Below are 20,757 nucleotides of genomic sequence, written 5' to 3'. Positions count from 1 at the left end.
GGCTGTTGTATCGATTGTGGAGCTGAAGCATCTTGAATAGAGGATTAACTCTTAAATGAGATGGTAAATCAAATGAAAAAATATAGCCAAGTTAATCAGTCAAACTAAAGATTTAAAAATTAAACAACGCAAAAGGAACTCCTGGGTCAAATCATTAGGAGCACAGGTACGCACATTCACAGCTCATTCACTAGCTGCTGTGTGAATGGATGACCTCAGTCGACTTTCTTCAAGGGAGAGTAGCTAATGCCTGCCCAGAAAGTCACTAGATTTGTTGCTAAAGAGGCCTTAAAAGTCACTCAATCTAGCGAGTTAGTCTGTAAATGGGCAGCACTGTCTGAGAAGTGTGAACACTGAGGCACTCAGCGACAAGCCTATTGGTTCCTACTGAAATCTTTAAAATCGGCTATAAATATAATTTCACCAGCAATTTTGTTTTTATCAAATGTTACTCAAACAGGAGTAAATAGCGCATTTGTCTGGGACTTTTTTCAGCCGAGGATTAATCCATATTAGGTGCTCTAGTGAGTATTAGTGGTAGCAGGACGGTGTATGTGGAATTGAGTCAAAATAAACTACAGTGTGTGTGTTCATGGTGATGAAGAACATGTCCCCCAGTGCAACAGTGTGGCTCATTGATGTGTTTTGGACAACAATGGAGCTCTGTGGCACAGTGTAAGAAGATATATATTAAATATAATATGTCAACATAATTATTGAACAATTTGTCCTCTGCTGCAGCTGTATAACGGGACCAAAGGGTTCAGCTGCTGCCTGTCTGTGTGTGGCTGGATATGAAGGCAATGGAACTTACTGCAATGGTAAAGACGCACACAAACACACACGCACACACACACACATATCCTGTACACATCCTGTACAAATATCAAATCGGACTACTTTTTCTCTCGGTGTGTCTCTCAGAGCTGGATTTCTGCAGCAGGTCTAACGGTGGATGTTCAGAATTTGCCCTTTGCAAGAAGGTCTCAGCAGGAGAGAGGACCTGTACCTGTATAGAGGGGTACACTGGAGACGGGGTCATCTGCCTGGGTATGTAGTCCTGACCCCTGACCTCTGACCCCACACCCCTAATCTGAACCTCCTGACATCTTACTAAGACCTGGAAGAGTCTTGAAATACCTGAAATTTTGTTAATTAAAGGCCTCAAGTGTTCCTAAATGTGGATCCCCTAAAGGGTCATGGTGGGATTTTTTGTGTGGGTGTTCCCTTGCTTTAAGTTTTGCAGTTACTTTGCAATATTTTTTTTTACATGTTGTATATGTCATAAAAATTAATTTCCAACCTGTTGTGTGTTAACAGAGATAGACGGCTGTCTGGTTAACAATGGAGGCTGCTCCAAGTCAGCAGAGTGCACCAGAACAGGCCCCAACATTGTAAGACAACACTGTACTGCAGTAAAATGTCAGATTTTCATGGCACATAATGTTGGACGCATAATGATCCTACACTAAGCCATCACTGTACCTGACACTCGGTTCAGTTCAGGTCAGGTGAGGTTTCAGGAGGGTCTCATTTCAGTGAAATATCACCCGGGGCATTCTTTAAAGTAAACTTAAATGAAGTTTAATTTACCAAGTCAGAGTACATTCACACTAAGCCTAAGTTATATTTTTCTCCCTTTCAGACATCCGTCCAGACTAAGGCTACATCCACACTAATACATTTTCGTTTAAAACACTCTTTTATATTATTTTATTTTCAGAAATAATCTCTGTCAATTCTACCAGTCTGAAAATGCATATCACATGACCACTCCTGTACACAGGACATGCATGTGCTGGTGTAAACAGGAAGCAGGTTGATAACGCCGTTGGACACTGGAATTGTCGCAAATCGCTTGAATAATCGCTTACCTCCTGCGCATGTAGGCAAAGTAGCATTATAAAATGCAGAATTTAGCTACTCAACCGCTGCTTGCATAGACAGCAAGGTCAGTAACGCCTGTAATTCATTATCCATGTTTAATTAACCACTAACGTATACAAAAACGTAGTACTGTCATATTAGTATCATAAAACAGTTTTTTCTCCTCCAAAAACTGAGCTTTTCCAAAACAGCCTCCAGAGTGTGTAAATCTTACAGCGCTGACTCAGTGTTTTAGTGTGTACAGGGAAAGCTTAGCTTTACCAAGACTGTGATGTAAGCTATCCTCTGAGGGATAGGGGTGGTGTGGCAGTAAAGTTAAGGTGGTCGTTCATTTTAAAGTCACTACAGCCAAACAATATCTATATTAATGATTTTGTCAAACGATGTTGTGATTACAAAATAAGGATTTTATATCGGCAGTACAGCAGCTAATACTCATTCAGTTATCTGACACCAGAAACAGAAAAACATGTAAATGTGAACAGCTATATTGTGAATTCGACTGCATTAAAACAAAGTATAAGTGACCGCAGAGAGCACCACACTAAACCGTGAACAGGTTGTCACTCAGCAGAGTAGGCTGCCAGTCACAGTCCACTGTTTGGCAGGAAGGTTAAGACGACGACTCTAACTTTGACTCTTGGACCACACATTTTAAATGTCGATATAGCCAATCATACAGCACAGCTGTGGTCATTAACTCTCTCCAGAAACATTACTGTGTTTACAGCTCAAAAAACAGATTTGTAGTTGAGGATAAATTATTATTTGATTGGCAGAGCACAGGGTGAGGGAGGAAACGGATGGATACTTCAGACCGGCATATACGGATACGTCGCTAAAAGTCAAGGCCACACCCCTTTTGTGGGAATGAAAAACAAAGATCCCATAGACTTCAATGCAATTTGACGTATGTTTGGATTGTAATTTTGGCAAATCCGTATGCATTTATCTCGTTATACAAACATTTGTTTTACACATGTCTAATAATTATTTTGCGACCTTGCCTGAGCATGAGCGTTCGAGATACGTTACTAAATTAAGGTTGATCACCGTCACGTCCCTTCAGTCTTCCCCTGTCCAACACAGTGGATATTGTTTATCCAGACTTCTCTACATATTTGATTGAATCCCGTTAGGTTAAGTGTTGTCTGTAAATAACCAGCCTGTTAATAGCCAACTGTTTGATCTATAGGCTGAGATTTAGTTGGAGACGACAGTCTGATGCTGCTTTAACGTTAATGTATGACTGTATTACTGCAGCAGCCTCCCACTCAAGCTAACGTTAGCTAGCCATGCTAGTCACTGTCACCAGCATCATTTAGTGATTTACCACACTGACAGTGAATATTAACATATCATATATATCTCGGTTAACCCGCCACACAACAGCTTTTCATCATTTCCCATTTTCTCTCCTGTGACAGCAAGTTTCTTTCCCCCAAAAGGGAGAGCAGCCTCGGCGATGACGCCATGCTGGTCTTTTTTTTTATTTATTGTTGGTACAACCAACCAACAGCAACTCTTCGGCATTGCGTTATTAATATTACTGGTTTGTTTAAAGTAGAAGTTTTGTCCTGGATGACGTATTGCCGGTCTGATGTATGTTGTGATTGACTTTTTTATTGACTGACTGTTTTCTCTGTCTGCTCTGTTGTCATCTCCAGACGGCCTGCAGGTGTATGATGGGCTTTCAAGGATCTGGGAGATTCTGTTACGCTGCCAACCCCTGCAGAATAGTATGTCTGTGTGTCATTTTGCTGATTATCGTGCAATCATCTGCTTCAGACTGATTGATGACTCAACTAACCAGAAACATCATCTATAATTTTATCAAAAATAAAAAATAGTTGCGTGTCCTGTATCATCAATTAAAGATACATTTTTGTGTGTGTGTGTGTGTGTGTGTGTGTGTGTGTGTGTGTGTGTGTGTGTGTGTGTGTGTGTGTGTGTGTGTGTGTGTGTGTGGATGCAGCTCAATGGTGGCTGCAGTAGGCATGCTCGCTGTGAGTATTTGGGTCAGGGTCAGAGGAACTGCTCCTGCTTAAGAGGCTACGTGGGCGATGGCTTCGAATGCCGGGGAAACACCAACAATGTGAGTCACATGATCTCTGACTTCCCCCTGACCTCTGACCCCCCCCCCACACTGCCTCCCCCTTCCCCTTACAGGAAGTTGTGTTGTCTGTCTGTCTTACAGGAGATGTCCCGACAATCAGAGAACGGCTTCTTCCGTCGAATGTCATCTGTGAGTCATATTGAAAATGTTTTGCTTGATGCTGTTAGTAAAAACATAGATGGTTTGTAATATACATGACTACAAGACACAACAGCCGACCAATCTGTGCTCTGTGGGTTGGACTTCATTTAGGTCCTGTTTACACATATTCAGATATTTTTAAAAACTCTAATTTCCTCTATATTTTGGCCTCTTGTCCATCCAAACAGAGTTTTGGGTCACAAAAATGAATATTTTTGTAAAGGCCTTTTAACTTGTGATCTCACTTGGTGACATGTAAATATTACGGCGAGCATTTGGAGTTGTTTTTGCGTTCGAGTTTGGACGCCGATATTTTGTAAAATGAGGGTCGTGATTTTTTTTTTTAAATGGAGGGGAAACTATCTCATCTTATCTTCAACCTCTTATCCGTAGTCGGGTCGCGGGGGAAACAGCTCCAGCAGAGGACCCCAAACTTCCCTTTCCAGGGCCAGCTGATCCTCAGCACACCGAACTGCAAACCCTCCTCCCCCCCCGACTACGCCTCAATATCCTGTCCATGAATATCACGATCAGGATTGGTGACAAAGCGCAGCCCTGGCGGAGGCCAACCCCCACCGGAAACGAGTGATCCCTTTACCCCATATCCCTGCAGCACCCACCAAAGTATCTCCCGGCGGACCCGGTCATACGCCTTCTCCAAGTTCACAAAACACATGTAGACTGGATAGGCAAACTCCCAGGCCCCCTCCAGGATCGTTGCGAGAGTGAAGAGCTGGTCCGTTGTTCCACGGCCAGGACAGAATCCGCATTGTTCCTCTTCGATCCGAGGTTCGACTATTGGCCGAACCCTCCTTTCCAGCACCTTGGAGTAGACTTTACCAGGGAGGCTGAGTAGTGTGATACCCCTGTAATTGGCACACACTCTCTGGTCCCCCTTTTTGAACAGGGGAACCACCACCCTGGTCTGCCACTCCTTAGGCACTGTCACCGACTTCCACGCAATGTTGAAGAGACGTGTCATCCAAGACAGCCCCTCCACACCCAAAGCTTTCAGCATTTCTGGTCGTATCTCATCAATCCCCGGGGCTTTGCCACTGTGGAGTTGTTTGACTACCTCAGTGACTTCCACCAGGGTAATTGATGATGGTCCTCCATCAGCTCCCAGCTCTACCTCTACAATAGAGGGCGTATTAGTCGGATTCAGGAGTTCCTCAAAGTGCTCCTTCCATCGCCCGATTACCTCCACATTTGAGGTCAACAGTGTCCCATCCTTACTGTACATAGCTTGGATGGTTCCCCATTTCCACCTTCTGAGGTGCCGGACGGTTTTCCAGAAGCACCTTGGTGCTGACCGAAAGTCCTTCTCCATGGCTGCTCCGAACTCCTCCCACACCCGCTGCTTTGCCTCCGCCACGGCAGTGGCTGCTGCACTTCAGGCTTGTCGGTACCTTGCAACTGCCTCCGGAGTCCTCCAAAATAACATATCCCGGAAGGCCTCCTTCTTCAGTCGGACGGCTTCCCTGGCCACCGGTGTCTCGGACAGGGGCCTCCTCCAGACATTACCAGTTCACCCGCACTACCCGTTTGGGCTTACCAGGTCTGTCCAGAGTCTTCCCCCATCCTCTGACCCAACTCACCACCTGATGGTGATCAGTTGACAGCTCCGCCCCTCCGCCACACCCGAGTGTCCAAAACATGCGGCCTTAGATCAGACGATACGATCACAAAATCGATCATCGGCCTTCGGCCTAGGATGCTCATATGTACACTTATGAGCATCCTTATGTTCGAACATAGTGTTCGTTATGGACAATCCATGACTAGCACAGAAGTCCACAACCACTCGGGTTTAGATCAGAGAGGTCGTTCCTCCCAGTCACACCTCTCCAGGGAAAATATCAGTTTTCAAAAATATCTGTATACATGTAGACAGGGCCTTAATGTTTAGGTGGTGCACTGCTTACACATGATGGTAACTCTGGTGGTAAAGTCCACCTGAAATTTTTGCAAAGAAATCCGTATATATCTCCTTCGTGTTTTTTTTTACTTGTGTCTTCATTTGGTTAAAGCTGTCATTTTTAAAAAGAAAAATTTAATTAATTAATTTTTATGCAGTGACATTATCCCTATATGAACTTGCTTCGTGATACAGGCCCCTGATCCATCATCACAAGTTCAATTTGTTTTCTTTGTGTTTCTCAGCAATCAGGCATAGGTCTTCATGGTGAAGGACCGTACACTGTCTTCGTCCCTCTAGAGGAAACCAACCAAGACTCCTCTGTGTGTACAACATCTGCTGTTTGTATATTATCTGTGTAACAATAATAATATTACCGATCTTATCTTGAGTTTGTGTTTATCTTTCAAATTTAGTGTCTTATCTAGAAAAACTATACGGTCATTTACAAGCTGAATCACAATATTAATAATCATTTAATAAGTAGATTTTTGTATGTGAGTCATAAGTCTGGAATATTTTCTAGTGCATGATATGTACATCATTGACTGGAGTTTTTGTGTGTGTGTGTGTGTGTGTGTGTGTGTGTGTGTGTGTGTGTGTGTGTGTGTGTGTGTGTGTGTGTGTGTGTGTGTGTAGTTCGAGGAATGGAAGCTGTTTGGTCGTATTTCTGACCTGGTTCGTTATCACATCGTTTCCTGTGAGAGTTTGACCTTGAGTGACCTTAAAACCACCCAGCTCGCTGTTTCAACGTCGGGATACACACTGCACTTCAGCCTGCAGGAGGTAACACACACATATATATATTAATTTGTGGAGGACAGCATTTAAGATGGTGAAGTTTTGTAACAAAATCTGTTTCCACGATCAGTGGATTTAGTCACATGGGTTAATTGATTTTGTGCAAATATTTGGCGTCAAACTTTGTTGAACTTTGATACACCATCCTGACAGTGCTGACCTTTAAGGGGACGGAGACTCCAAAACAGGAGAAGTTATCATAGTTAGTACATGACAGAATCGATGGTACAAATATGTCTATCCACCTCCTTGAACAAGACACTGAACCCCAAATTGCTCTCGATGTCATAGAAAATTGTCAACGAAATAAATTATTGTGACCATTATTAGTCAAGACAAGAGAGGCAACCTCCGGGACTGAAAAATTAAGCCACACGGAAGTGCCAAAAACTGAAGTTCTTCAAATGGCCACTTGAGGCTGACTCCAAACGTGAGTCAATCCCCATAGACCTCCATGTTAAATTGCCCAAATAAACTGCAGAAATAAACTTGTTTATAGCCTGGTACAAAAAATGTTTTGGTGTTCATAGCTAATATCTCTGCTCATGACAACTGTACAGGAGTGAATTTTTATATAATTCACCCGTTTAAATTATATTAACGGTTAATTTTAGGCATAATTGAGGGTGTGGTCACTTTGAGTGACAGGTGGGTGCTGTCACAGCCGTTAGCTGTCTGCTAGGCATCGCCTAAGCTAATACAAGTCACTGAACTTGAACTCTTGGCCGTGTTTGTGGTGTTGCTGCCTTTTGGAAATTTTTCATCCAATATTGAACATAGTATGGCTTGTTGTGTGTTTGATTGTACACCGGCCATCCTGCTGGCCAATGATGATCTGGGTGACCTCTGTGCCCACATCAGTTTCCAAAGGGATATCAGGAACTGTAACGTTAATGTCCTTTTTTCACTGAAACTTGGCTAAATCCTTGAAAAACGTTACCGGACAGCACCATTCAATTATTGTTCTAATTGAACCTTCACTAAGCCCCGCCCCTTTGTTGCTAGCCTCTGCTACTCCATCAAGCTGTCGGAGTTAGCAAGGAGTCCACACTGTCACTACCTGCACTCTGTGAAGAAATATGATCTAATTTCAGAAATAAGCAGACAGAAGGGTCTTCAACATGCGTTTGAACGATCAATCCAGGATGTTAAACTGATTCAGCAGCGAAAACAGGTTAAAAAGATAAAGATAGAAGCTAAAGCCTAACGTTACAGATCACAGTCTAAAAGAAAACCACCATATTACCTGGCGTCCACTAAAAGTGCTTGTTGCTCATATAGTTATAAGTGTCTCACAACATTACGTAAAGGATCTCTACAGAGATAAACGTATTTGTTAGAAAAGAGTACACTCATTTTTGTTTAACCAGAAACAGCAGCTATGTATATCGCTCCCACCAAATACGCCAGACTCCATTGACAATAATTTTACCGTATCGTAAAACACACTTCATTCAGAGTTGACAGAAACGGAATAAAACTCACCAAACCCGTCTTGTTTAGTCTTTCCACTGTTCCAACAGTCACCAACTCTGGTTTGGTCAAAAATAACCCCCTAATTTCCTGCGTAAGATGTGTAACAATCTCAGCCTGTCAGTGGGAAAAACAAGCACTTTTAGTGGACGTATGGACGTATACGTTTGCAACGCATGAGTTTACGACGCACTCGCACTGTGTTTTACGTGGCACCCGAGGATTTACGGCACCTGGCATGCCGCTGTTGTTCCGGCATGGCTAGTTCAGTCAAAGGAACAGAGATATCACCCACTGTCTATTCCTTTCCCGCCTCCAAATTCTAAAAAAGTCAACTTGACGAGCAAGTGTTGAGCAAATGCGAGGCATAGGGAAGGTCGAGCTTGTGCTTGTCACAGCCCTGTGGTTGTAGGACTGAATTTATGCACATGGAGCATATTTGCTCCCTCGCTAGGATGCCTTTCTGCTTTCAGATACTGTTCTGTGCGCTCAAATCACGTGCACGCACCTGTTTTTTATGTGTGCGTGTTTTAAGACTACTTAAAAATCCGACCAGATAAAAACAAGAAAATAGAAGAAATAAACGTGAGCTAGTTCATTTTTTGGGACTGTGAACTTAGTTAAAAATTCAAAATAGTGAACTATGAACGTAAACTAGTTCGTTTTGATTTGTATGAACTGAGCTTTGAGCTAGCTCACTTACTTGTAAACACTGCTGAAAACCCCACTCTCTCCAACTGTCTTTATTTCTCCATCTGTCTCACAATCCACTTTTCCACTCGCCTCATTTCTGTTTCTACCTGTCTGCCTCACCTCTCCCTCTCTCTCTCCACACCTGTCTCTCTCTCTCCCTCCTGCAGGGTTCAGTCGTGATCAACAACAGATCGCGGATCGTGAAGAGTGATTACACCACAACTAACGGAATCATTCACCACATCGACACTCTGTTGACACCCTACAGGCTGCAGGACAAACCAAACCTCCGGTCTAGCACGGTACGTTGAGTTTACTTGAAATTTATAAAATATTGATGGTCAATCAGAATGTGTGACCTCTCTCTCTCTCTCTCTGTTTAGATGAACTTAACGTCAGCAGCGGCGTTTTATGGCTACAGCCGCTTCTACAAACTCATAGAGGTAAAATAAAAAAAACATGCTGCACCTCCTGGTTTGAGTTCTTCTTCTACATCTGCTTCCTCCACCTCTTCTCCTCCTACAGCTACCTCTCATATGCTGCCTCCTCCTTCTCACTCTAGAATCCACCTCCTCCTTCATTGACCCCTCCACCACTTACACATTTACACATCCTCTTCTTACACCTTCTTCCTTCTATCACTACTTATCCTCCTACAGCTACATCCCTAAAGCCAACTCCTCCTACTACTACATTTTTCACCTCTTTTTTTTATCTGATAACACAAACAAACTTGACGTTACTACTACTTACACTGCTAGTGTGAGTTCTGACTGTAATCTTTACTGTCCACTCTTTGTGTAGGATGTGGGGTTACTCCCTGTGCTCCAGATGTCCATCCATCAGCCGTTCACCATGTTCTGGCCCACAGACAAGGCCCTCAGCTCCTTGCCAGCTGAAAGACAGCACTGGCTCTCCAGCCCCGAACACCAAGAGCAAGTGGCTGCCGTGGTGAAGGCTCACATCATACGCAACGCCAAGGTAGGAAGAGGAGGAGGTAAGGCAGTAGGAAGATGGCCTACCAAACGTAACTCTTTTAATCTCGCCCCTTTAGGATGAAAAGTTCATTACAGCCCAGCCCCCCCAAAAAATCACCTGTGTAAAGCAACTAACGATTATTTTAATTATTGATTAATCTGTCATTAATTTTGTGAATGAACTGTTTGCTTCATAAAATGTCAAAAAAATAGTCAAAGTGTCAATCACAGTTTCCCAAAACCCAAGAGGATGAAGTCTTCAAATGTATTGTTTTTTCTAAACAAATAGTTCAAAACACAAAAATCTTCCATTTACAATATGTCTTTATGATAAAAGACAAAGAAAAGCAGTAAGTGTTTGCTTGAAACATGACTCAAATGAGTAATCAGTTATCAAAATAGATGTAAAAATTGTAGAGTTCTTCAAAAGGAGGAATGGTCTTTCATAGCTCTAGAAACAGATCAATATGATTTTCTTTATGCGTGTGTGTGTGTGTGTGCGCGTGTGTGTGTGTGTGTATGTGTGTGTGTGCGTGTCTAGGTGATGGGTCTCGGTCAGCCGGATAAATACTCAACGTTCCGCACCATGCAGGGATTCACCATCAAGTACAGCTGTGACAAGACCCTGGTGGTGAGAAACACACACACTCATACAAATCAAACAGGGTAACCATGTTGGCATCTGCACCTGCCAGCTAGCTGTTGCTATAGTAAGTTATGTTGTTGAATGTTACCATGGTGATGTTGAGAAGAGAACACTGTTTCTTACTGACAGCAGCATCATCTTGGACGCAATGCATCAATGGTTGCAATCAATGAACAATCAGTCATGTCAATAAACCAAGAGCTGTAATGAAGTGATTTGGACTGACAGGTAAGTCATCGATTGGTGATGTCATCCTGCTCCATCAGCACTACATGTACCCACACTGCACTTTACTGTGTGGTTGCTAGGTTCCCCACATTACACAACACACTAGGGTTGGATGATATTGAAATTCACCTTCTGACAATATTGCTTTAAGAAAAACAACAATATCTGACATTATCGTCCATATCAGCTGAACAGATAGACATACTGTAGATATAAACATCTATGGACTTGAGCCGCATATGTTACAATGCTCATAAGTGGCCATAATGTATAGATAGTATCGCTATTTTACACATGGGCATGCTGAGATCAATAAATTATAGGGCCGTACCGAAAGTAATTTTCTATTTGAAGCTTCTATTGAGGTTTTCAAATGAAGCTTCGAATGTCGTCATACTTTATAATGTCATCATTATCACCCTAAAAGAATTGGAAAGTATGATTTTGTGATATTGTGGTTATATAAATGGAATTTATGGTTCTGTTAGATTGTTGCTCAACTGCCCCATTAATATTTGCCTCCTTTTGTGTGCGCTAAGCGTGAGAGCAAACATTTTTTTGGCTGCAGTAAAAATTTTGTTTTTGAAAGGCTAAATGCCAACAAATATGGACTGAAGCAGAATATTTTGTTAGATAAACACGTGTGTCAGATTCAGGAGTAAGGCAATTACAGAGATGATCGACTGCGGGTGAAAGAGAGAGAGAGAGAGAGAGAGAGAGAGGATGGACTATTACACGTAATGTTACTGTAAGTTATTAATAATAATACTTGAATGTCAACGTTATGAATGAAGCTTTGAACTATTCGGTGAAGCCCTAATAAATTGATTGCTCACCGTTGTGGGAGTTTTGGTCCGTATTGCGTATTCTGTTGGATGGTGAGTTTTAAGATGGGAGCGGAGCTTTGTGGTGTTTCCATCTTTTGTCCCGACTTGTTTATCGCACAGCTTCCAAATCATTTTGTTCAAGTGCTATGGCTTTTCTGTCTTTTTTCTGTCTTTGTGCTGCTGCAACACCTGCATTTCCCCACTGGGGATCAATAAAATCTTATCTTATCTTATCTGAGTTCATTTGAATTCACACCAGAGTTTGATGCTTTCATACCAACCTAAACAAACGCTTTCGGTGTGAAAGCCCTCTATATGTGTTCTATTTTATTCTATTCTGTTCTGGCTCTGTGGCTGTGGTCGACTGTCTTAAAAAGTTATCTATTTTGTGTGTGTGTGTGTGTGTTTTAAGGGTGCTGTATTGATTAATGAGAACGCAGCCAGGGTAGTGGAGCGCTACCTACACTTCAAAGAGGGCGTGGCTTATGGCATCGACCAGTTACTGGAACCACCTGGCCTGGGAGCGATCTGCGACAACCTGGAGAATAAAACCACTAAAGTTAGTAGTGCTAATACTATTACCCTGAATACTGCTACTGCTTTAAAACTCACAATATAAATGTTAATACTACTGTTATTACTGTGCTGCTAGAATGGCTACAAACTAGTGATACTACTTATACTATTAGATCTGCCACACTTACTGCTCATTGTAACTCCAAAGGCCTGGTCACACCAGCATTTAATACTCAGAAATGTTGTGGTGAAATCAATTCAATGGAATCACTGCAATCAGTGGATTTGCTCACAGGGACAAAGTAAATCTGCGTAAACCTTCGAATTTGCGCTGCAAGAGCGTGCCGTCTTGACAGTGCTGACCATTGGGGGAACAAAGAGTTTAATGTTTAATATTTAATATTCGCTGTCAAAGTATATAGTGATCTACAAAAGAGGAATGTTTTAAAGACAGGTATGAGACAGGAGTCAGTGGTATAAATGTGTTCTCCATATAAACCGTCAAGTTACTTTCATGTTAAATGACAGAGAGTTTTTCTCCCCCTTAAGTAACTCTTCATTGAATGAAATGATGTACAATCTTGAGAACTATTGTGACTGACTAGCGCTAGCATGTTAGCGGTTAGCTCGCCAGCGAGGGTAATTCACTAACTAATCTCTATGAACAGATTCTGCATTCACATGTAGAATCTGTAGGCCACAGGCTTTTTATTAGTTTAAAATTAGCTTGTAAACTGGCTTTTTATGAAACAATACACGTCATCTCTTAACCATTGATGTATGAAGAAAGAGAACTGGATACAGCGTCGCAGGAAGCCAAAATGGCTCGACTGCCGAGTGATAAAGTACCTGGATCATCCGGCGGTCATCTGCATCCAGTTGGCCCACAGAGCAAACGCACTAGCGTTTCCTTTAACTCCGCCTCCCAGCCCTCAGTCCAGCCTCGGTCTGGGTCTCATTCACATGAACGGAGGAAGGGAAATAACTCTTGATTCGGCTATTAGTGCATTTTACAACTTTTAGGACCTAATGATTTAAATAAGGGCTATTAGAGTGGTCGTACTAAGAAGTTGATTTGAAAATGAAAAGAAAATGACCCGCTGATTTACAGACGTCTCTTTCCCAATGTAAGTCTATAAGGAAACGTTTTTCTGGGCCTATTTGGCATCACGTGACAGACACGGAAGTTGTAATTCCACCGTCTGCATCCCAAGTAGCTCATCGGACTTTAAACAGTGAGCAACGCACAGAAAAGGAAGTCTTGGCCCGGATATCTGCTGGCTACCGGAGTCCCAGAAATATAGCCCCTTGCCCAAAAGGCTTATCCGTCGTCAGACAGATTGTTCTGAGATAGTTCACTGCGAGTAGTCCCTACGTCACCAAGCTTCTAGAATGAAATATTCTTCATCCATGAAGACACATGGATGTGACTGGACCTCAATACAGCTACAACCATAACTATTGTTACTAGTACCACTGTTTCAAGTATGACTCCACTACTGCAAATACCGTTACCACACTGCTGTGGTTATTATATTGATGTCAGCCTTCATCCTTGTCTCGGAAGCTGGACTGAAGCTTTCTGTCTTAAAATGTCTCAGGGGCGCTGTGGCCACTGCATATCCCCTCCATCCTGCCCCTTCAGACATCAAGACATGGTAAGATCTGCTAAAAAATCGGAACATTCGCAGCTTGCACAGTACATATGTAGAGATAAATGTCAGTCCTGCCTTCTTCCAGGGAACAACGGAGCCTTGTTTGAACTATAGGCCCAGTAGCTCCAGGTATGGGCGCCGCTACCCAAGTTGGCATGACCTGGACGATACTTTCAGCCGGATGGGCTGTAAGAGAGTTTGTCAGTATAAGTCCTGGGTCCAAAAGTGCTGCAAAAACCACTACGGCCGAGACTGTCAAGGTAAGGAAGGCACAAAGGGGAGATGATCCTGTAGTCAAACATTCATCTCATCCAGACCACAGGGGTCTGGAGAAAATTGTGTGTCCCCTACAGGCTCCAGTGTTCATTCTTAAAGCCTTACCATTTGTGGAGCTACAATTGTAAAGATGTCCTGAGGATGGTGATTTTTTGAGGGGGACGGGGGACGGGGGACGGGGGACGGGGGGGCGGGGGCCATGACTGAGGTCTGAGACATGGACAGAGACAAGCGGAATCCAGCGACGCGGCTCGCGGTCTGTGTGTGCGTGTGTGTGTGTGTGTGTGCACTAGGGGTGGAACGGTTCACAAAATTCATGGTTCGGTTCATATCATGGTTTTCGGTTTTGTTTGGTACATTTATGTTACAGCGAGGAGGTCATGTTGTGATGTTGCAAAAATAAGTTATCAAAAGTTTGCCTTAAAGGGACTGTTTGTAACTTATTACACGTATAAATCACCCGGGTCGGTGTCCCATGCGCGCTCGCGTGTGGCTACGCTGTTCAGACTCAGACTCCAACACAAACTACACGGAAGCACCAAAACCGCAAAGTTATATCTAGTGAAGCCCGTCTTGCAAAACAGTGTTGGCCGTGGTCGGAGGACGCGGGGGAGACCGTAGCTTTGGTCTCCAGGGCCGGAATCTCTGCTGTACTCTGCTCCTCTGCCTGCCTGCCTGCCTGCCTTCACTCAGCTCGCTCCACCTCACGTGCATGCGTGCACACTACACACTGCAGGAGAGTTAGTAGCTCTGAGAATATCTAGTGAATGTACAGTGGACGTTTTTGCAGAAATAAATACTGCAGCTCCTCCAGACCAACAGAGGTTTCCTGTGTCTTGTGAAGTGACGGGGCTCCGCAGCAAGAAACTTTATCGTCTTCGACCGGGTGCCGGTGTCTCCCTGCGGTCGGGAAGCTGAAGCAGGAAACATAAGATATTCCTTTATTAGTCCTGCAGTGGGGAAATTTGCAAACCTACCCAAAGTGTTGCCGCTTGCATAAACCAGACGTGTTGCACAGTGCTTACAGAGTTGCCGTTTTATCCACCACTTTTTTTTCATGTCATTTTCATAGGTAACACTAAATCCGTAATGCTCCTATACAGGAGAGGGAAACGATGCTGGTGGATCCTCTAACTGTACTTTATCGTGTCCACTCGCTATTTCCTTAACTGACTGACAGCCGCACTCTGCACTTCATCCGTGAAGGGGGCTGGGTCACGCTTCATCAACGCATCATATCTTTGGGGTATAACCCATGCGCAGTAAAATCTGGTCTGCACTTGCCAAAATTGAGCTAGTAGCAACGCACGACCGCAGCTTCAGTTACTCTGCACATGTGTTAAACCTCATACATCAAGACCCATGACCGCCCGTGTCCCAGCCTCCTTCCATAGGCCTTGATTTCTAGTGTGACAATAAACGGGAGCCTTACTCTACAAGAAAAAAATACACAATCGGCCTCATAACTTATTTCAAATGAACCGAACAATTCATACATGTCCCAAACCGTGACTAGCGAACCGAACGGTTCAGATTTTTTACCTGAACCGTTCCATCCCTAGTGTGCACGCATGTGATCTCACAGAAATACTTTACCATGGTCTCTTGACTGCGCATTACGTGGTGGCACGCAATGTGTTAAAATGACGTGCCGCCACCATGACTGGTATGTGTGTGTGTGTGTTTGAGAGAAAGACAGAGAGAGGAGAACAGAAAGTGGACCATTGCCCGCAATGTTTCTGTAAGTTATTAATAACTTACTCGGAACGCTGCTTCGTCACCTTTTGACCCGCCCACTCGATATTTTTTAGTAAGCTCACCTGAACCAGCCCGACCCTCAAAGACGGGAAAAGACCAGTGGCAGCAACGTGACAATTGCGCAGTAAGCATTTAAAAGTCCACTGAAAGCGCGGTATTTTCCATATATGCCACACAGATGTTTATGGACTTAATGAATCAATGTATGGATGAATTATCTTTATTTACATTGCACTTTTAGAAGTTGAGTTGATTAGTATTAACGAGTTGAGTCAAGTAATTCACGTTTTGTTATTTTACATTTATTTTTGGCATAGGTGTATTTTATAAATAATTTAATTAATATCCAATACAAAGGCTAGATAAGACATAGGATTAAGAACATATTCCCCCTTAAAATAACCTGCTATAAAACTACAAATAATGATTACTTTCCTTATAAATCAATCTGCTGATTGATCGATTGATTGGATTGCAAAGATTCTGAAAAATGACCCCAGAGCCCAAAGTAACACCTTCACAATGTTTGTTTTGTTCAACCAACAGTCCAAACCTCAAAATTATTAAAAATACACTTAAATGATTTAAAAGAAAATCCTCACATCCTCACATTTGAGAAGCTGGGACCATGAAATGTTTATGAAAAATTATGATTATCAAAATATTTATTAACTAATTGATTTATCAACTAATTGTTTCAGCTGTACTAAAAACTATTGGCTGGTTTGATTAATAACAAAACACTATTTTATAAGCTTTTAATATGTTTTGTGTGCAAAAATCTTAATTTGTAGAGTAAGTATAAAGTGGCATGAAAAGAAAAGGCTCAAGTACAGAAGTACCTTGGATTTGTACGTAACTGTTGTACTTGAGTAAATGTACTTAGTTACATTCCACCTCTGGTTACACCTTTATTTGACAAATCAAAATATCAGCCATTAGAAAAGGCAGTTGGTTTGAAGCCAGTTAGAGTGTGTCTCTTTTGTTTGTCCTCTTTGTGTTTTTTGACTCCACACCTTCCCTGTGTGTTTCAGTTTGTCCAGGTGGCCTGGAGGCCCCTTGTGGTAACCACGGTGACTGCGACGATAATATGCGTGGTTCAGGAAAATGTAGGTGCCATGAAGGTTTCATAGGAAAAGCCTGCGAACTGTGTGCTGTCAGGCACTACGGCCCCAACTGCACAGGTAAACCAAAAACAGGAAACTGTTTTGATTTCAGTCGAAACTTAAATGTATGCTGTGTTTGTGAGATCCTCCTCTCAGACGAAAATACCAGAATAACATAATGTGATTCTCTGTGGACAGTTTTCACAGCAAAATGATCATAAGATATGAATATATTTTAGTTTTAAGCATCATGTATTAGCTTTTAAAAGGTTGATAAATACTCAGATCCTCTAAGATTCAAACCTTTTATATCTCCTCGCTCTTTTTTTTATTAGCAAAGACAAATGTTCACAATATTCACATACTAGCTTCTCACTTTTAGACAGAGCTGACCGTTACTTGAAGGATATATTGATGATGAGAAACTTTACTCAGGTAACTTTCCCGTTGGGATGCTAGACATTGTGTATATCGAAATAAATAACACCAAAAGTTACTTCGGGGCTGCACGAAGCAGAGATAATACAAAAAAAAATGAATGAAATCAAACAAAATCATACAGGTTCACCAGGAACTCTTTCAGTTCAGACTCCAGCTGGGCCTCCGGCAGCGACCTGCAGTCAGAGCTCCGGCAGGAGGTGGTCCCCGCTGGGAGCCAACACTGACACCACGCTGCTGGAGGCCCAAGCCGTATTGCTGGACCCACTGGAGGGAAGGGGGGCACGGAAGGAACCAGAACCAGGACTGAGCGGGGCAGACTGTCAGACCCTGCTGCAGTAAAATGAGAAGTTTTCTAAAGGGACTCTGGTGCTCCGAAACACTACCGCTTTTGTCCACAGAGACCGCCAAAATCAATACAAAATGAAGTAACTGTGACTATGTACAGTGTAATGTGTCCGTGAAGATTGTGACATCAATGTAATGTGACTGACATAGCAATCATACCTTTGAACAGACATAGCATATCTAAGAACAACAGGAAAGGGGAAAGTTGATCAAAGTTGCTGCCGGGTTCCAAGCTTGCTCAGCTGTTATTGGAACACAAAGTGCAATGGATCGGGACTTAGGAAGTGTCAATTATCAATACAGTTATAGGCAGTAGGCGATATGAGGGGGGATGTTGTTAGCAAAATGACCAAAACATTAGTCTAGTCTGCCTGACTCATTGATCCTTTATGTGACTGAGGTTTGTGCTGCAAGTTAGGATCTATGGCCCCGACCATGGCTCTGAAACATCAATAGCCTAACTGTGCTGTGCATTGATAAATCCATTGTGCTGTGCGTGATGGGTGCTGAAGTAGCAGACGGATTTGTGATTCTGACTTTTTCTCTGAGTCCCGCCCTCCTGTCAGTTTCATATTGGTTATATAATATTCTCAAAACTAAACTGGGAAAAAAAGTTCGGAAACTTGTGTTTGGCCGATTATTTCTCTGTTGTTACAATGCTAATTGGCATTGTATTTTACATCGTTAGAAAGCCTGTTTATTTACCTTCACAATGATGTCCAACTTGTAAGGATCATGCATTTGTGGGATGAGCAGCACAGCTGATTATGTGGTTAGCATAGCATTCTCTGCGTCGTTTCCATACTTTGACCCTGCCATCCAACTTCCGCAGACAGAACCTGTTCTCATCACTGAACATGACATTCCCCCACATGTTCAGGTTCCATTGTCTGTGTTGTTGACACCCGCGCAAACGGGCCTGACGATGAAGGGCAGTCATTGCAGGCTTCCTGGTAGCCTTATGAGAATACACTGTTTACCATTGGCAGAGCATTTAGGCACATTTTTCTTGGGCGCTACCCACATAATCAGCTGTGCTGCTCATCCCACAAATGCATGATCCTTACAAGTTGGACATCATTGTGAAGGTAAATAAACAGGCTTTCCAACGATGTAAAATACAATGCCAATTAGCATTGTAACAACAGGGAAATAATCCACCCGACACAAGTTTCCAAACTTTTTTTCCCTGTTTATATAGCTACCATACTGTATAGCTCCGTCCCCCCTGTTAAACATGAACAAATCGCCTACTTGCTATAAGACCACAGTGGACATGAGAACTTTTCTTTATCTTTGACTAATGTGTTTTTACTCCCTCACAACCCACCTCCATCCAATCACCAACCCGACCCCCCCAAAAAAATTCTGGTCACCAGACAGTCTCACCCCCAGCAGCTCTCCTGCAGTCTGTCGCCATAGCAACGCTCCACACTCACCATCACACAGCTGGGTGTGCTTCCAGCTAAGGACAAACCTGCCAGCTGTCTTCCCTCAGAGTCATCCAGCAGAACAGCTGCTGATCATCTTCTGTTTCGGCTTCAGAGGTTTTTTCTCAATGATTCCTAATGATCAATTTCAGTGTTGATCAACACAAGAGAAGAAGCCAGTCAGAGGAGTGAATCAGAGCTTTTGGCGAATTCAAAACGCTTCGTTTGTTGCAGTGAGGAACAAAACCCGTCGCCATGATTACTGAATTAATCCCAAACTGATCCAGAAGGAGAAAGCGAACTGATTTAAACTGCTGAATGTTTCATCAGGTTTCAGCTCATCGTTAGCGGAGAGCACTCAACAGAATTTAAAGCTCCATGATTGGAGTTGTAGTTAACATCCCTCCTTCGTGGCTTCTACCTTTTGACTTTTACAGAACTTTTCAAACACAGTTGTTCATCTTTTGTGCTGTTGATTCAACCAAGAAAGTTTCATGTCGATCAAAGAGCTCCAACTGTCCATCACCTAACATTGTCAGTGGAGAAAATAAACCATGTTACTGCAGGAACCTCTGAAGTAACTCCTCCATCTTCACAACTCTATTGTGAGATCATTTTAAATGATCAGTCAGAGATGTTGAGGCATGTTTTTTTCTCTCTTTCAGTCTGCAGCTGTGGGCGGCAGGGAAGGTGTGATGAAGGCATTGAAGGTTCTGGACAGTGTGTCTGTAACGCGGGCTGGAAGGGTGATCAGTGCCAGATCGATATAGGTGAGTTTCCTTCCTGAATGCAATTGATTAAAGTCAGTGCAGGATGTTTAAAGGATAAGGCTGGTGTTATTCTATATTTTTCCTTCTGTCAACAAATCCCATGAAAAGACCAAAACCAACAATGCTTCTCTCTCAATCTGACCTCCCTACTTTGTCTGTGGCTCTCAGCTCCAAACCCATTGGTTCCTACTGAAGACCTCAATCTTTGAAAACCCCTCAAAAATATATATTTTCAATTTTACAGGTTCAATATACAGCATGACATTCAGAACCACTAGATGTCGCACTAGAGCACCAGTATCTCAGACCAAAACTAATGGGCACGTCAGCCACACCTCCCTTTACATTTCTCCCCCACTCCATCCCTTCATGTTCTCAGCAAGAGTGACATCAGAGCTAGAGTGGAGAGGAGCTTTAAAATCTTCTGAAAAAAATGTTTTAAACTTGCTCCCAATCCCACAATTTTCACTCTTTATACATAATTTCTGGTCTAAATGTTGGAAATCTTGTGCTGGTCGCAGGCATATTACTATGGAATCAGTCGAACTTACACATTTGGCTATAAAAGCCTGAAAGTGACAGGAACTCCAATCATTCCCCCCATAGGGACCCATGTTAACGTCGACCTTTCTTTTCTATAAGAGAGCAAAAAGTACAAGTTATCTTAACTGCTCCCATGAGCTCATTTTTGACACTACACACAAATCTCACACTATGTGTTAATCAGAGGGTCCTAACACCTCGTGTAAAAAA

At 42.8% G+C, this 20,757-nt stretch overlaps 1 protein-coding gene across 2 annotated transcripts in view; it reads left to right on the top strand.

The window, feature by feature from the left end:
• The window catches only part of stab1 (stabilin 1), a 107,179-nt gene that overhangs the window by 65,892 nt on the left and 20,530 nt on the right, over nucleotides 1-20,757 (top strand). For both annotated transcript variants that reach the window (XM_074638304.1, XM_074638315.1), the window contains 17 exons: nucleotides 742-821; nucleotides 925-1,050; nucleotides 1,321-1,394; nucleotides 3,555-3,626; nucleotides 3,863-3,982; nucleotides 4,085-4,132; nucleotides 6,308-6,385; nucleotides 6,702-6,848; nucleotides 9,197-9,331; nucleotides 9,413-9,472; nucleotides 9,834-10,010; nucleotides 10,548-10,637; nucleotides 12,120-12,266; nucleotides 13,825-13,881; nucleotides 13,964-14,138; nucleotides 16,947-17,096; nucleotides 19,900-20,004. In XM_074638304.1, the coding sequence (XP_074494405.1) occupies nucleotides 742-821; nucleotides 925-1,050; nucleotides 1,321-1,394; nucleotides 3,555-3,626; nucleotides 3,863-3,982; nucleotides 4,085-4,132; nucleotides 6,308-6,385; nucleotides 6,702-6,848; nucleotides 9,197-9,331; nucleotides 9,413-9,472; nucleotides 9,834-10,010; nucleotides 10,548-10,637; nucleotides 12,120-12,266; nucleotides 13,825-13,881; nucleotides 13,964-14,138; nucleotides 16,947-17,096; nucleotides 19,900-20,004 (1,841 nt within the window). The remainder of the gene's footprint in view (nucleotides 1-741; nucleotides 822-924; nucleotides 1,051-1,320; nucleotides 1,395-3,554; nucleotides 3,627-3,862; nucleotides 3,983-4,084; nucleotides 4,133-6,307; nucleotides 6,386-6,701; nucleotides 6,849-9,196; nucleotides 9,332-9,412; nucleotides 9,473-9,833; nucleotides 10,011-10,547; nucleotides 10,638-12,119; nucleotides 12,267-13,824; nucleotides 13,882-13,963; nucleotides 14,139-16,946; nucleotides 17,097-19,899; nucleotides 20,005-20,757) is intronic.

This window comes from Sebastes fasciatus, chromosome 1 (assembly GCF_043250625.1).
Source record: "Sebastes fasciatus isolate fSebFas1 chromosome 1, fSebFas1.pri, whole genome shotgun sequence".
Taxonomy (NCBI): Eukaryota; Metazoa; Chordata; class Actinopteri; order Perciformes; family Sebastidae; genus Sebastes; species Sebastes fasciatus.
Note: the sequence above shows the minus strand (reverse complement) of the source record. Positions and strands in the feature narration are given on the sequence as shown.